Below are 15,012 nucleotides of genomic sequence, written 5' to 3'. Positions count from 1 at the left end.
ATATAGCTTATTGTTTACATTTATTAATATATCATTAAATCTCATTCAAATTGCCAGTACCCTGTGAGATTTTCTTTGAAATATTCATTGGAATAACTGAAACCAAAAATAAATTTTCTCAACCTCAGGTGCCATGGCTCTAGCAGAGGATCTCTTCTATGCTTACTTCCTTAATCTTCTTAAACCTTAAAAAACAAAACAAAACAAAAGAATGAAAGGAAAGAAAAGAAAGCATCAGCAGCTAAAGCACTAACTCTGATATCTGTACTTCTGTCTTGCTTCCAGACACTCCTATGAATGGAAAGAGCCTTTCTGTTTTATTAAAAATTCCTTTAACTTTTAAATAAACAAAGATGGGACCTCTGGATAGACCAAGTTAAACTTCCTATAACCTAGCAAATCAATACTGCCTTAAAAAGCTTATTTTTAAAGATCTTTTGGGATTGAAATCCCAAAATTCCTACAGAAATGGATCCAAGTGGCATTCTGTAACCTGCGAATAGACTTCTTAAGTTTGCGTTTATTTTAAATTGGTGAGACTTGTTCAGACTTGAAGCTACCGTGATAGAGCTAGTGAGAGAGAATTTGACAATCAGAAAAGAAAGAGAAAGGGAAATTAGAATTTGAAATAGGTAGGATCAAATGAGTATGGGGTTTGATGTTTATCATCGGAATAATAGTAAGAAAATATTTTATTTTGTATACATACCAATATGTTTTTGTGAATAGATAGGATTCATTTGGATGTAGAGAATTTAAAGGATACCATCTGAAGCTTTCCATATTTCAGCAGTGGCTGAAGTAAAAGAGAACTTTATCTCTCCCATGAGAAGGAAGAGCAGAGGTCGATGATGCAGGGCCAGCGTGGTGGCTGCTGTCAGAACCCAGAAGCCTATTGTTCTGCTCTGCACTCAGGACTTTTATCTCTAAGGTCACCTCATGGTCCATAATGGCCGATGGAGTTGCAGGAGGGAGTCTGGGGAGAAAAGCTCGCCCTCTCCTCTGTAAGAGCCTTTTCAGAAGTGCTGTTCAACGTCTGCTTAGCCAGATCTTAGTCACATAGCCACACCTCACTGCACTGTCATCTTTCAGCTGGGCAGCAGTGTGCCCACTCAAAGGAGGGGTTTGTCACTAAGGAGAAAGGGGAAAGGATTGTTGGGGCAGTAACAACCATCTTGTTATCAAACCAAAGTGGGTGCACTTTCCTGGCAAGTTAGTATCAGAGCCTCCACCAGAAGTAGTTATCACACGAAGTAGAATTTATTTGCAGCAAATAGGAGACCTCACAGAATCATTTCGAAAGTTGAGCCTCCTGAAACAAAGGGGAGCAGGTGTCTTTTATTTTGGGTGGGGAATGAATATTTAAGGGGGAAGTTTTATCATGACAGGTAGAAGCAGGTATTAGCTTGCACAGGCACAGGCACAGTCTGCGCATATATGTGCATATATGCTTTTTATATGCTACTCTGTCAGAGAAGATTAATTTGAAAAGGAGCAACTTCTCTAATGGCTTTTGGAATTTAGGAGATGGGTAGAATTGCAGAACCAGACATAAATCTGGTCATTACATTGGTTGATTCTAAATTTTTTAAAGCTCTTTTCTTTTTGTCCTGTTTCTCCTATCTTGTTTTAATGGCATAGAAAAGTTTTTAAAATTCAAAATAAGCTCCCTCAATGAATCTTAACACAATTCCAAAACGTTCTTCCTTTGACAGAAGAATCAGAAATGATAAGTAGGATTTTATCCCATAGGAACCATTAGAGACCAATGTGTTCTTGGTTGGGACTTGTTTTTTCTTAAGATAACTACCTTGTGGCTATAAAAGAAAATTAAATCCTAAAAGCTAATAAGCATGAACTTGGCTTAATGTTTCAGATCGTGTTCTTTGCTGTCTTTTATGAGAGATTTATAGAAGATAAAATTCGACAGTTTGTTGATTTATGCTGTATGAGCAATGTAAGTACTTTCTGACTGTATCTTGCAACTGTTATTCCCCTTTTTAAAGGTCATGAGTCCATTAAGAGAGGCTTTAAAAGTGATTTGATATGATTGGATTTTTAGTCTAATTTCCACTGGTTGTACATCCCAGAAAGTTACGATAAGTTACAAGTTAATAGTTACTGCCTTAGTTTTTTCTTGTTTATTTGCATTTTCTTAATTATGACTTCCTTATGCCACCAAATAGTTCACTCAGCCCAGACTCCCTGAATAGTTTTTATATGTCAACCCTATTTCTTCCTTTCTTGGAAAATATCTTCAATCTCTTTTCCATATACTTTTTTTAATAACCTCATTATCCTTTGTTACCTTATTATTCTCTTTATATATCTTCAAAGAATTCAACCCTTAGTATTTTGAGAGAAAGGAAGCAATTTTAAGAAAAACTTAATTTTTGTTGTTTTTTAGGTAAGTTGCTAATTGCTCCTTATCCTTCTCTTTTTATAGATATCGGTGTTTCTGTTGTCCCACAAATGTTTTGGATATTACATTCATGGTAGATCAGTACATGGACATGCAGATACTAATATGGAAGAAATGAATATGAATCTTAAAAGAGAAGCGGTATGAATATATTTTACATCTTTTTTGTTTTTAAGTTGAGAGATGGGTTCTCTTTTCTTAGATATCTAGGATTTGTAATAGTATTTTTAAAAAATCCTCATTGAGTACTTTTGAAAGTTGCTAGGGTACCAACTCATTACCCTGAACATTGATAAAGGGAAAAAAATCAAATTTCATCCTGTGTTCCTATGTGGACTGTATTTCAGAGTAACCAAATAATATATGAGCGAAAGTTCTTACATATAGAAGAAAGTAAAAAGAATTCTAAGTTAGAAAATCACCATTTTGTAAAGACTAATAGATTAATGCATATAGGCTATAACCATCAATGGATGTTAAAACAATTAAGTGAAGGTTGATAGGGCACTTTATAATGAGGAATCCGGTTAACATAATCTGAACGCAGTGGCTCAATCTTACTACAAGTGAAAATTAGGAAAACTGACATTATGCACTTCCTGTTATGACTTAGTAGGAAGTACATAACATCACCCATGAAATATTCTTGCCTAAGAAAATTGAACCTGCTATATAATCAAGCCTCTAGATTTAACCACCAGTTTACAGGAAATAGAGGGGATAGAGAGACAAATGAAATAATACCACAGGAAGCGATCAGCCGGGTCCAGAATGTCTCACAGGACGAATGACCCAGTGTCTCCAGCAAGTCAAAGGCATGAACAGAAAAGGAGGGCTGGTGGCTGGGGTGGCAGAACTGTTAGCGTGTAAGAGAGATTTAAGAAACAAAACAATGAAATACAATGTGTAGAGTTTTGTTTGAATCCTGATTCACACAAACCAACTATAAAAAATCTTTGGGAAAAAATCTGAGAGATCTAATGGACTAAAAATTAAATTATGTTAAGAAGGGTTAATTTTGTTAGGTGTGAAAATGGCATGTTTTTTTTTAAAGATCTTATTAGAGATACATATGGAAGTATTTACAGATGAAATGACATGTTATCTGGGGTTTGCTTTGAAAGAAAAACGAAAAGTTGGGAGGATAGACAAAATAACATTGGTAAAATGTTGGCAATTGTTGAAGTTGAGTCATGGATGGATTATTATTCTATTATGTACATTAGAAAACTTCCATGAGAGAATTATAAAGTAAAAATATATATGTAAGAGGAAAAACCAAGAAGATTTACTGATTAAGGGGCTATACCTATGACTTGTAAGAATGTAATACATGATAACAGCCTCTCGGAGAAGAATGATTTACTTAATACATTGAACTGAATCAGTTGGTTAAGTATTAGAAATTACACCTGAATTGAAAAGTTAAGTGTAAAAAACAAAACTATAAAAACCTAGAAAAGAATGTTTCAGATTGGGAGATGACATTCTAAGCATAAAACGTACAAAGCATCAAAAAGAGAATCTTAGTTGATTTTACTTTATTAGTATAGAACATTTACATATCCAACAATTATATGAATAAAAGACATAATCAATTAGTAATTCTCATAGTAAATATGACAAAGATATTGATAACAGTATTGAAAGTCATGCAAATCAATAAGCAAACACTAAGTTAAAACCTCAATGAAAAAATGACAAAAAGATTTTTTAAAATACATAAATAAGAGATAGAAGAGACTAAGAAACCTCTAAAAAATGTTTAACTCATAAAAAATGAAAGAAGTGAATTAAAAATAATAGGTTTACTGTCTTCAAATTAGCAAACTTTAGGGGAAAAATGCTTAATAGCATCAAGGACAGTAAAATGGGCACCCATAAAACTACTGGTCTCAGAGAAATTTTACAAACCTTGTAGAGGGCGTTTGACAGTATATGCCAAGAGTTTTTTAAGAGTTCATTACTCTCTTAATATACTCACTAATTCTGTGAATCTAACTCAAGGAAATAATTAGCAATGTGAATAGCTAATTAGGTTCAGGATCTTCGTCACACGGGTTATTTATAAGGGCAAAAACATATGTAAAAATGAGAGAATACTAATTGATTTACCTATACAGTGAAATCTTAGACATTAAAAATCATGTTCTTAGAAGATTTAATGACATGGACAGGTGCTCAATGTCTAATGTTAAGTGAAAAAGAGATCGTTGTGATCCAGTTTTGTGCCGTCTATATGTATATGCTTAGACAATGAACTGGAAATGAAATACCTTAAAATACCTGTATCTCTTGGTATTGATAGCATAGGTGATTTTTTTTCTTTTCTTTTTTGTACCTGTCTATAGCATGTGCTTTTTTAATCAGGAAAAAAACCATTTTTTTAAATAGAGAAATTCACTACGCATAGATGTCCTTTAAATCAGTAGAAAAACCAAGTGTTATATTATGTTTGAAGATTAGGTTTAGACAAAGAAGGAGAATATTAGGCTCTGGAGTAGGCAAATAAAGGCAAGAGAATGGAGGCAAGAATACTTGAGCTGAACCTTGAAGCACCAATGGGAATTGGCTAGGTGTGGGGTAGGGCAAAACGTTACATGTTTTATGGTGGTCAAGATTCAAGTCATGTCAAGGAGACCTGAAATGGATATCTGGTCTGTAACATTAACTGTTCGGTCATGTATCACTACCTTTTGGAATTAATTAAGGAAACGTTTTAAAAGTGTTTAGAAAACAAAAAAGACCATTTATAAAAGTAGTTAATTCTAAGACTAGACTTTTTGGTATGTATTAAAGAGCAGTAAAATTAATTGTAAAGAAAAGCTAAGAATATCAATATTCAATGAACTTAGTATGAGATTTTTTTTTAAAAGTAGGGCAGAGTAAAGGAGATGATATAAAGACTTGCAAGGGAGTATGACAAAATAGAAATTAGTAAAACCTAGAGGGGAGTGGGAACTTTGGATAATGTTAGACTCTCTTTATCTCAAAGATAGTTCCAGTAAAATTTCAGTTGGCTTCCAAATCTTGTAATATATGATACGAACTAAAAGAAAAATGTTGTATTTTCTTTTTGAGATAGACAAAATTTTCATAATCTTGATCTTAATTTACATCTTTTCAGGAAAGTTTGTGTAGCCAGAGAGGTTTGGTACCAAACACCGACGGTCAGACTTTTCAGATTGCAATTTCTAGCCAGATGAGACAACACTATGACAGAATTCATGAGACACTAACAAGGGTTTGTATAAAGTACAATTTAAATGTAATTTGCCAATATTTCATGTTATTTTGATAACAAGAACATAAGGCATGTTCCATTTATTCTTCTCTTTTTCATATTAGAAAAATGGCCCTGCTAGACTATTGAGTTCATCAGCAAGTACTTTTGAGCAGAGTATAAAAGCATATCATACTATGAATAAATTTCTTGGCTCTTTCATCGATCATGTATGTATGTCAGCATTTCTATTTAAGCTAGAATCAGATGCAATTTTTAAAAAATTAACCAGGAGTGTCAATTATTTCTTCAGTCAACCAAGTCAGTGGGTTTAGAGCCCTGCCCCCTTTTTTTCGGCTGTGAAAATTAATGCTGTGCCTTAAGGATAGAGTTATATTATATAAAAGTAAAATAATATTTTACATATCTATTAGCATAATGATGATCACCTTAAAATACGTCTGTACTGGAATTTTGTTAGTTATCAAAATATTACTACATTATTCATTATATGTTATGCTATGGTTGTATTACTGAAAAGTTTGTTCAGAAATTGATTTTCAGTATATCTAACCCTAAATACTACTATGGGCATTTAAAATTTAAAACATTCCTAAAGAGAATTTTGTTACATAGCCCAGTGTAGTAAATTCAGTCTTTTTTAAAGAACAGATTTTCTTTGTGTACTATCATTTTTCATTTTCTCTCCTTCTGACTTTTATAAAAATTGGGAAGCATTTATTTCACTGCTATTTTTGAAATATCTCTGGCTTTTTATATCAGGTTCACAAGGAAATGGACTACTTTATAAAGGATAAATTGCTTCTTGAAAGAATTCTTGGAATGGAATTCATGGAACCAATGGAAAAAAGCATCTTTTACAATGGTATCCTTCAAATGCCTTTGCTGAACTTGATTACTATTTTCAAAGTTTGAAAAATAAAGTGCTTATAGTTATTAATTTTCTTTTGATTTTATAATTTTATATAAAAACAAAGAAACATAATGGACTTAGCTTCATGGAATTATAGTAGTTTTCTGTGTTCCATTTTATTATGTCATGTAGTAAGAAACAAATATATAAAAGATAATTATTCTACAAGAAAATCAAAAAGCTGGATTTCAAAATCAATGATACACATAGAAGAGATAGTAAAAGAAATACATAAAGTTTAGATTTTATTCATTCAGTGGCAACCTTATGAAACACTTAAAGAAGAATAACATTTGTGATTAATTTTTGACACTTAATTTTTCATTTTATCCAAACTCTTAAAAATCACAGATATCTGTGACAGGAATAGTAACTAAACCTGGTTTCTTATCACTAAAAAAGTAGTATATTTGTCACTTTTAATGTGACTGATAACCTCTTGTATGGCTTGGTAAGAATGGAAATGGTATAATCACTGTCCTGGCCTAGATATCATGTATCCATGTGTTAATTGAATTGGCCAGTCCTGGGATACCCACACCAATGGTCCCTCCCTTGAGCATCTTCTTTATTAGACTGTGGAAGGTAGGCATGTGAATGGGTGAGTAGAACGAGGCTGGGATAGAAGTCCGTGCAGACACAGGTTATACTGGGTATAGAAAGGAAAGTAGAAAATCTAACCAGACACAGGGTGAAGCCAGAGAGGCAACATGGAGGAATTTGAACTGGGTCTTAAAAATAAGTTACTATTGTCAAACAGGAGGGTCAAGGGAAGAGAGGCAAAGACATTTGTGCAGAAGGGGGAAAGGGCATTTTGCACTTACGAACTTTCTAATTGAAGACTGGCATGAAGTGGGACAGTGGGAAAGAGTTCATGGAAGATAAAAAGGGCAGAGACCAAATCGCAAAGGCATTGTCTGACACCCTAAGGAGTTTTGCCTTATCCTTTAGAGCAGTTTTTTCCAAAAAATTTTTTTTAAATTTTTTTCCCACAGGAGGTGTGGAGACTGAGCCATGGAGCTTTGAGAATAAAATATTAGAATGTCTATTTGTGTATTTGCAATTCCATCATTCTTAATTTATATATTTTTAAATGTGTAATATATATAGTAGTAATTAATAAAATATGCCTATTGTGGGATGCATCCTCAACATTTTATTCTGATAGGGATACATGATCAAAACAATTTGGAAACCACTGCTAATGAACATGGATGTGATCAAAAAGTCCTAAGCAGATCTGATTTGTAAATTGAATGAATTCTCTAGCAGTAGTGAATAGGTTGAGTTAAAGAGATGCAAGACTATAACAATGTATCTTAGTCATTAAGAATATAGCTTTCAAAGTCTTCTGGTCTTGGATTCAAAATCTGAGTCTACTGATTTTGTGAACTTGAGAAAATTGTTTACCCTTCCTAAACTTTAATGCCCTCTCTGTAAAATTAAATGTAACCCTCTAAAGGTTGTTTTGTTTATACAGGTATTACCATGTATAAAGAACCAGTTATGTACCAGTACCTGGTATGGGTAGGCACCCAGTAAAGAGATGTTGTTACTATTTCTAATAATAATACCATCATCATCATCTTCATCTTTATCGGGAGATGATGAGAATATGAGCTAAGGCAGTACTGATGGGAATAAAGAAGAAGAAAGGATTTCCAGAGATGTTAAGGAAAAAAGGGGGTAGGAGAGAAAGAGTAGTCAAAAATTACCCGGATTTCCAGCTTGTATGACTAGGTGGTTTGTGGCGGTACCTTTCACTAAGACAGGGAGTGCAGATGGAGGACCAGGTTATGAGGGAAAGAGGATGAATTTAGTTTTGATTATGTTGCCTTGAGGTACCTTTGGAACATCTAGGAAGAGATGTCAAGTAAAGCATTAAATGTAAGGAACTGGATCTTAGGAGAAAGTAAAGGCACACAATGAGCTGAGAAGTCTCATCAAATGAGGTCATTGCTGGAGCAATGGCAGTGAAAGATCACCCAGGAAGAGCATATAGAGCAGGCTTGGTTTTTTAAGTAGATACACAAGTATAATATCTATACAGATGTGTGTATTTTGTAAGGATATAGCTTAAATGTCAGTGAATTTTCACAAACTGAATGTATGCCTGTAATTAGCACACTGATCAAAAAGGAACATTACCAGCATGGCAGACATCCCCTTGTATCAAACAGAAATTCTTAACTTGGTATCCATAGACAGCTTAAGTGGTTCTCTGGACCTCCCTGAAATTGTGCACAAGATTCGTCTATGTGTACTTTTCTTACCCTCCGGTGAAAGAGTCTCTAGCTTTTGTCAGAATCTTAAGAGAGTGTTCACATCCCACAAAGGACGAACCCCTCCTTGTGGAGTGAGAAGAGGAGAGGTCTCCGAGCAGAACCTTAAGGGACTATTTGAGACACAAATCATAGCACACTAGGTACCATTCCAGTCCTTGCTGGTTTTGTTTTGCTTTTTTAACTTACTCTATCTAAGAGAATCTTTCTAAGATTCTCTAGCCTTTCATTGTATAAACAAATAGAAAAAGGCTATTCATCACCTGATCTTTGAAAGGTATTGACTGTATGCTTGCAGTGCTAGCAATTACCAACCCTTGATGTGAATGTTAAAACTGCTTTTTGTGAGCAGAGTTCCTTGACTAACCTTTTAGATTAGCAAGTTTTAATACCCTTTGTTTCTTTTGTTATAAGCCCTGAAGTATTATAAGTAGTAGTTTCTAGTATGCTGTTTTTAAATATCCAAATTTTATCACCACAAGTTTATCACAGTTTTTTTCTGTTTTCAAATTTCTAATTTATATCTTATAAATTGCTTTATTTTTTGTTTAAATAGATGAAAGTTATTCTTTCAGCAGTGTTCTGTATTATGGAAATGAAGCCACTCTTCTTATTTATGATCTGCTGTTCTTCTGTGTTGTGGATTTGGCTTACCAAAATTTTATTTTAGCAGCCTTCCTTACATACCTACAACAAGAGGTAAATTTTAAAATTTTTTCTTGGTTTCTTTTAAAAGAAATATGTTGAAAGCAGATACTTATTTTTATTGCCGAGAGTAACAATATCTACTTTCACTAGGAATTTGTAAAAGTTTAGGATATGATTAACCCCACCAAAAAAAGACATAACGTTTCAGCCAAGCTCATTATGCATTCTCCTTCAGGGTCACTGAAATACTGGGGTCCTGTGGTGGGCATAAGTTGCTTGAGCAAATGTGAAAGGAATCTAGTAGGAAGACACTTGAATTGCCAATCTCCTAGATATCAGAAGTGAACAGTAATTAGAGTCCCATTCACCCTCTGCACCAGATGTTGACGTTACATAAGGGCAGGCACTGGAGATCCAGCTCAGGGCTCAGCCACTTTAACTTGTAACTCACACGTTCCCTGCCTATGTGGGTAAAAGACAACTACATGGATGGGTGTGGAGCCTGAAATGGAGATTTCAAGAAATGACTAATTTATTCTGGAAATGTTATTACCATCACCCATATATTTCTCACTATGTAAAGGAAGTATATGAGTTAGTAAGATATAGTTTATTAGTCCTTGATAGAAATCTAGAATTATGAACAAATTCTATCCCTACCAGTTCTTTTGATGTTTCCATAGCTTTTAGACTTAGAGGAAATTTGCCTTGCCAGATATTTAACAGTGTATTCCTGTGAACATGAGAGGATTTGTATTATTAATTTATAAAAATACCTTCTAAACAGGAACATACACTGCTTCAATATTATGAAAGGTGATAATAGTCTTGAAATAATTTTGTATATCACCATGGAATTCAGATGTCCAATACATGAAAATAAATAGTTGAGAGAATTAGCTAGTTTAATTTAGATATTTTAATTGATGTGCATACTTCTTTTATATATGTATTTTTTTCATCCTGAATTGTTTTGACTTTTTTTCCAGATTTTTAGATTTGTCCGTAATACAGTAGGACAGAAGAATTTGGCATCCAAAACATTGGTGGATCAAAGATTTCTGATTTAATTTATTGAATAGATAACTTAGAGACTCGATATAATTATGGCAAAAAAAAAAAAGTCATGATTATCAGGGTAGTTTGCCATATTTTTTAAAACTTGTAATACAAATTATTTTTATGTGTTTTTTAATCTACAGAGATTTATTTTCATAACTTGTGGATATGTAACTTGCTTTTTGAATATGTAATGTGATATAATGGAAAGTAATGTTTTCCCAGTATGTATGGTATTTAATTCACCAATTCATAAATTAGATAGCAAAAAAAAGCTTAAATGTTGCTTTAGCATAACACTTTTTAATAATCGAAACAGTCCCCATTATTTTTCTCTGTTGATTATTTTATAATAATTATATTATATATGCATTTTTCATTAAAATTTTAAAAGCTTTCCCAAGGTTTTGTTCTTAGATTCTGTTTAAAGATTGTAAATAATGAACTGTAGCTTGTCATGTTATTAACAAGATGATTTATTGAAAGCAAACTTAGGCTGCATAAGTCATTAGGCATATATTCTTTTTTTAAATAAGGAAAAAGAATATTAAGATTCAGAATATAATTAATGTGAACTCCAAGCCATGTAGGTAATAATTTTCCATGGTATGATTTTTCTTCAATATACTCTTTAATAATCCTTTTCGTTGTATACCATGAACTTGAAAGGCACCGTATTTCAAGTGTAACGGTCATTAACCCCAAACCGACATTTCTTACTGCCTTCTGTATTAATGCTATGTAAATAATTAAATGTAATACTATATAAATATTATTATATTTCTGAATTGACAATATAAAATAAAACATTTGGTGTTTCTGTTTCCTGTTTGAGTAATATGTGTTTCATGAAATAGCATTTAAGAGTACAGCACTGTTGGAGCGGGGGTCCCCAGCCATTGCCAAAGTTGAATCTTTTACATTTCCCTGAATCTTGAGGATGACTGAGGAGAAAGAGGGAGGGCTAATAAGTCGAGTATTTGAAACTCCAGTTTCTTAAGGGTCACGGTATAGAAATGCCTTTATAAAAGCTGCAGAGAAAAATAAATGTTCCAGCATGGATTTTTAAAACCACCTACTCAGAAGCATATGAAAGAACTTCAACTCTCATTCCACATATGAGAAGTTAATATTAGTGTGAATGTTTTTAAATGGAATTAAAAAAAAATAAGATTAGTTGGCTCACCTGCTGATAAATTAAAACAGAGAAAGGAAAGACATTTAAAAAATCATTCTAAACTAGTTTTGTACAATATTATTTTTATTTTGGTTAAATACATAATAATGTGTTCAGATTTTCATACACTATTGACTCTCATGTTGATATTACCACAATTTAAATTTTGTCATCATGTGCCTAATTTTCCATGACATCCATAATCTTTTGTTTATTTCTGTAGCACAAACTCACTGTACTTTGCATCTTATATCCCTAATTTTACTAATTACTTAGAAACATTTCATAAGTCTGTTAATCATTTCATAATGAAACAAAGTCTGGGTTCACCTAGAGGTTCTTTACAAGCTGCCATGTGCTTTGTCTCCTCCTTAGAAATGCATAGGCCACTAAAATAATTCTGCAGATCAGTCTCTCTGTTATGAGATGTTTATATTTGCTTACTTCTCTGAAGCTGCTGTCCTAACAAACTACCTGTTGAGAAGGTTTTGCTGGTTACCTAGATCGAGAAGCATTGAAAATGACCATAACTCAGTGCTTGCAAGCATGAAACATGTATTCTTTGTGTCGTCTGTAAATATTGACAAATAACGGCTGAGGGGAAATAAATGTAAGTCGAGGATCAGCCTGGTTTAATGGAAAATACTCCAAATTTAGTAACAGAAGCCCCGGATTTGAATTGGAATTTTTGCTCCTGTCACTTACTAGCTTTGGGACTTTAAATCATTTGGCATCTTTGAGGTTTATTCTGCATCTCTACAATAGAAATAATTCTCTTTGCTTACCATTTGTAAGGATCAATTCATTGAGATAGACTTATAACAGTGAGTAAACTATGAACACTGGAAGTTTTATAATTTTTTAGTTTAAAATATGTACCTCCAAATATATTTTCCATCTTGCTAATAACTTAGTTCCATCACATTAAAACTCAGATTACTGATCTCAGTAGCGGACCAATGAAAATTCTGGGCCTCACTTCTACCTCAGCCATCCCAGCCTCACCTGGAAGAGGCCCTGGCAGAGGTCACAGCCGTCGGCGAAAGGAGGCAAGAAGGAGTTGTCGTCACACAATGTTGTAGACATGGTTCATGGTACAGATTAGAAAAATGGGGAAGAGAGTGGAATATTGTTTCTGGAAGGGAGAGTTTCTTTCATTTGCTCATTCATTTATATGTCCATTCAAACAATATTTCTACATCTAGCCCCTCAGAAATGTCTTACGATTAGTAGAGGAAATAGGTATCTTAATGAATAATTATAGTGATCTGAAAGGTGCTATAGCCACCAGGGTGTGATATGGGGAAAGCTCTTAACTGCGCATCTGTGGTCATCAGAGCTTTGACCTGAGAAAAGTGGTATTTGATCTAAGATGTAAAGATAAACAAGACAAGTGCAATCAAAGCAAGGAACGATATTTGCTCCGAGATGATGCACACAGCAGTGGGGTAACACGGTAGCTTGAATACAGGGCACATGTATTGTTTATCCTTTTTAAATTTTCTGGATGTTACAATGTTTTGACGTCTTAAAATCTTTTTCTGGCTAGGCAAAGACTGCCTTCCTGGGACTTGCCAATTCTTAGAGATGGCAAAGGGCTCAGGCAGGAGCATGCCTTGGATATGCAAATTAACCAGTCCAGATCCGAACCTGCTGTCTGGCCTGTCCACCCCAGGAGGCAGCATTCCTCTGTCTTAATTATCCCAGGGCCAGGTACCAGGCGACCAGGGACCACTCCTATAGCTTAGTACGTGCTGTCATTATTCAAGCTAGCCAATCCTAAACTGTTTGCCCTGCTCTGCCTTGCCTTTCCTGCAGAAATGCAGGAACTAACAAAGGCCTGGCCTAGGCTCTCTCCTTGCACCTGTCCTTCTGCCTCCTGACCAACACTGGTGCTTCCCCATGTGGCTCTGCATGGCTTGTGGTGCCTGTTGAGTGTGGTATTCCTCCTGTTTCTAGAACCTGTGACTGTAACGAACCTTGTTTTCCTGAGCCTCTCCTTTGTCTCCTCTTGTAGCCACACCTGACTGACCATCATGAAAGAACACAGAACAGTACTTTTGGAGGTTTTGGAGGGAGATGAGATTAGAAAGGAAAACAAGAACCATGTCATTAAAGGTTTTTACATCGAGCCAGTGTATGGAGAGTTTAACCAAGCTAAGTTTACCAGCTTACCTTCAAATGAATCTTCAGTACCCCAAAGAGTGAGTGAATGGACAGAGGGGCAAGAGGGGATGGTCTGCAGTAAAATTGCTCTGGAATAATTGATGGTCTGTGGACTAGGAGACTGGTACTCCCACCCACTAGTGCTTGGCTGCACGTCATGGTTCACAAGAAAATACACTGACTATAAAAGAGACAGCAAAGGGTAGTGGATGAAAGCACAGACTCTAGAGCCAGACTGCTCGTATTCAAGTCCTGACTCCACCACTTACTAGCTGGGTAATTTGGGGCAAGTTGCTTACCTCCTTGTGACTAAATTTCCTCATCTCTAAAAGGGAATAATAGTATCTCCCTCACAGAGTTCTTGGAAAGATTAAATGAGTTAATGTTTGTACAGTGTTTGCACATGGTAAATACATGTCAGCTGTGTAGTGTAGTGGTAGTAAGTCCTATTAATGTTTAATTCTGAAAGGGAGACTCAGATTAGTCTTACTAGAGCCTGCATTAAGATACTGTTACATGGCTGGGAGTGTAAGAAGTAGCAGGAGACAAACCACCCAACATAAAGCAATCCGGGGGCTTCAGAAAATAACTTTGCTTGTATTATAATAATTATTACAGGAGAAATACATGGCTGTGGCCCAAGGATAAACAATGATCAGTGGAACAAAGACTAGTGGAATAGAGACTAGAAACAGATCCACAGGTATATAGTCACTTGATTTAGGACAAGGTTGGCATGTAGTGCAGTGAAGAAAGGATGGTTTTTCAGTGGTCAATTGAATATCACAATCAAAAAAACTGAATCTTTACCCCTACTTACACAAAAATCAATTTCAGATAAATGGTAGATGTAAATGTGAAAGGTTAAATGATAAAACTTCTAGAACATAGGAGAATTTCTTCATGACTTTGGTGTAGGCCAAGATTTCTTAAACAAAACCCCAAACAGACTAACCATAAAGAAAAACATTGGTAAGTTGGACTTTACAGTTTACGTGAAATTTACACTTATGTAGATTTAGATTAAATATAAATGTAAATTTGCAATTTACATCAAAATTAGGAAATCTGGTCACCAAAAGATAACATTATAAGAATGAG

General features: G+C 34.5%; 1 protein-coding gene across 5 annotated transcripts in view; it reads left to right on the top strand.

Moving 5' to 3' along the window:
- Positions 1-11,382, top strand: part of TMEM67 (transmembrane protein 67) — a 54,875-nt gene extending 43,493 nt beyond the window's left edge. For 4 of the 5 annotated variants that reach the window (XM_046642648.1, XM_046642650.1, XM_046642649.1 and 1 more), the window contains 7 exons: positions 1,877-1,957; positions 2,447-2,563; positions 5,550-5,666; positions 5,771-5,875; positions 6,429-6,531; positions 9,418-9,560; positions 10,499-11,382. In XM_046642648.1, coding sequence (XP_046498604.1) covers positions 1,877-1,957; positions 2,447-2,563; positions 5,550-5,666; positions 5,771-5,875; positions 6,429-6,531; positions 9,418-9,560; positions 10,499-10,579 — 747 coding nt within the window. In that variant the 3' untranslated portion in view covers positions 10,580-11,382. The remainder of the gene's footprint in view (positions 1-1,876; positions 1,958-2,446; positions 2,564-5,549; positions 5,667-5,770; positions 5,876-6,428; positions 6,532-9,417; positions 9,561-10,498) is intronic. The other variant, XM_046642652.1, reaches the window with a different exon arrangement.
- Positions 11,383-15,012: the final 3,630 nt, after the last annotated feature.

The sequence above is a fragment of the Equus quagga genome, chromosome 16 (assembly GCF_021613505.1).
Source record: "Equus quagga isolate Etosha38 chromosome 16, UCLA_HA_Equagga_1.0, whole genome shotgun sequence".
NCBI lineage: Eukaryota > Metazoa > Chordata > Mammalia > Perissodactyla > Equidae > Equus > Equus quagga.
The sequence above is the reverse complement of the archived record's forward strand: the minus strand, read 5'-3'. Positions and strand labels throughout refer to the sequence as shown.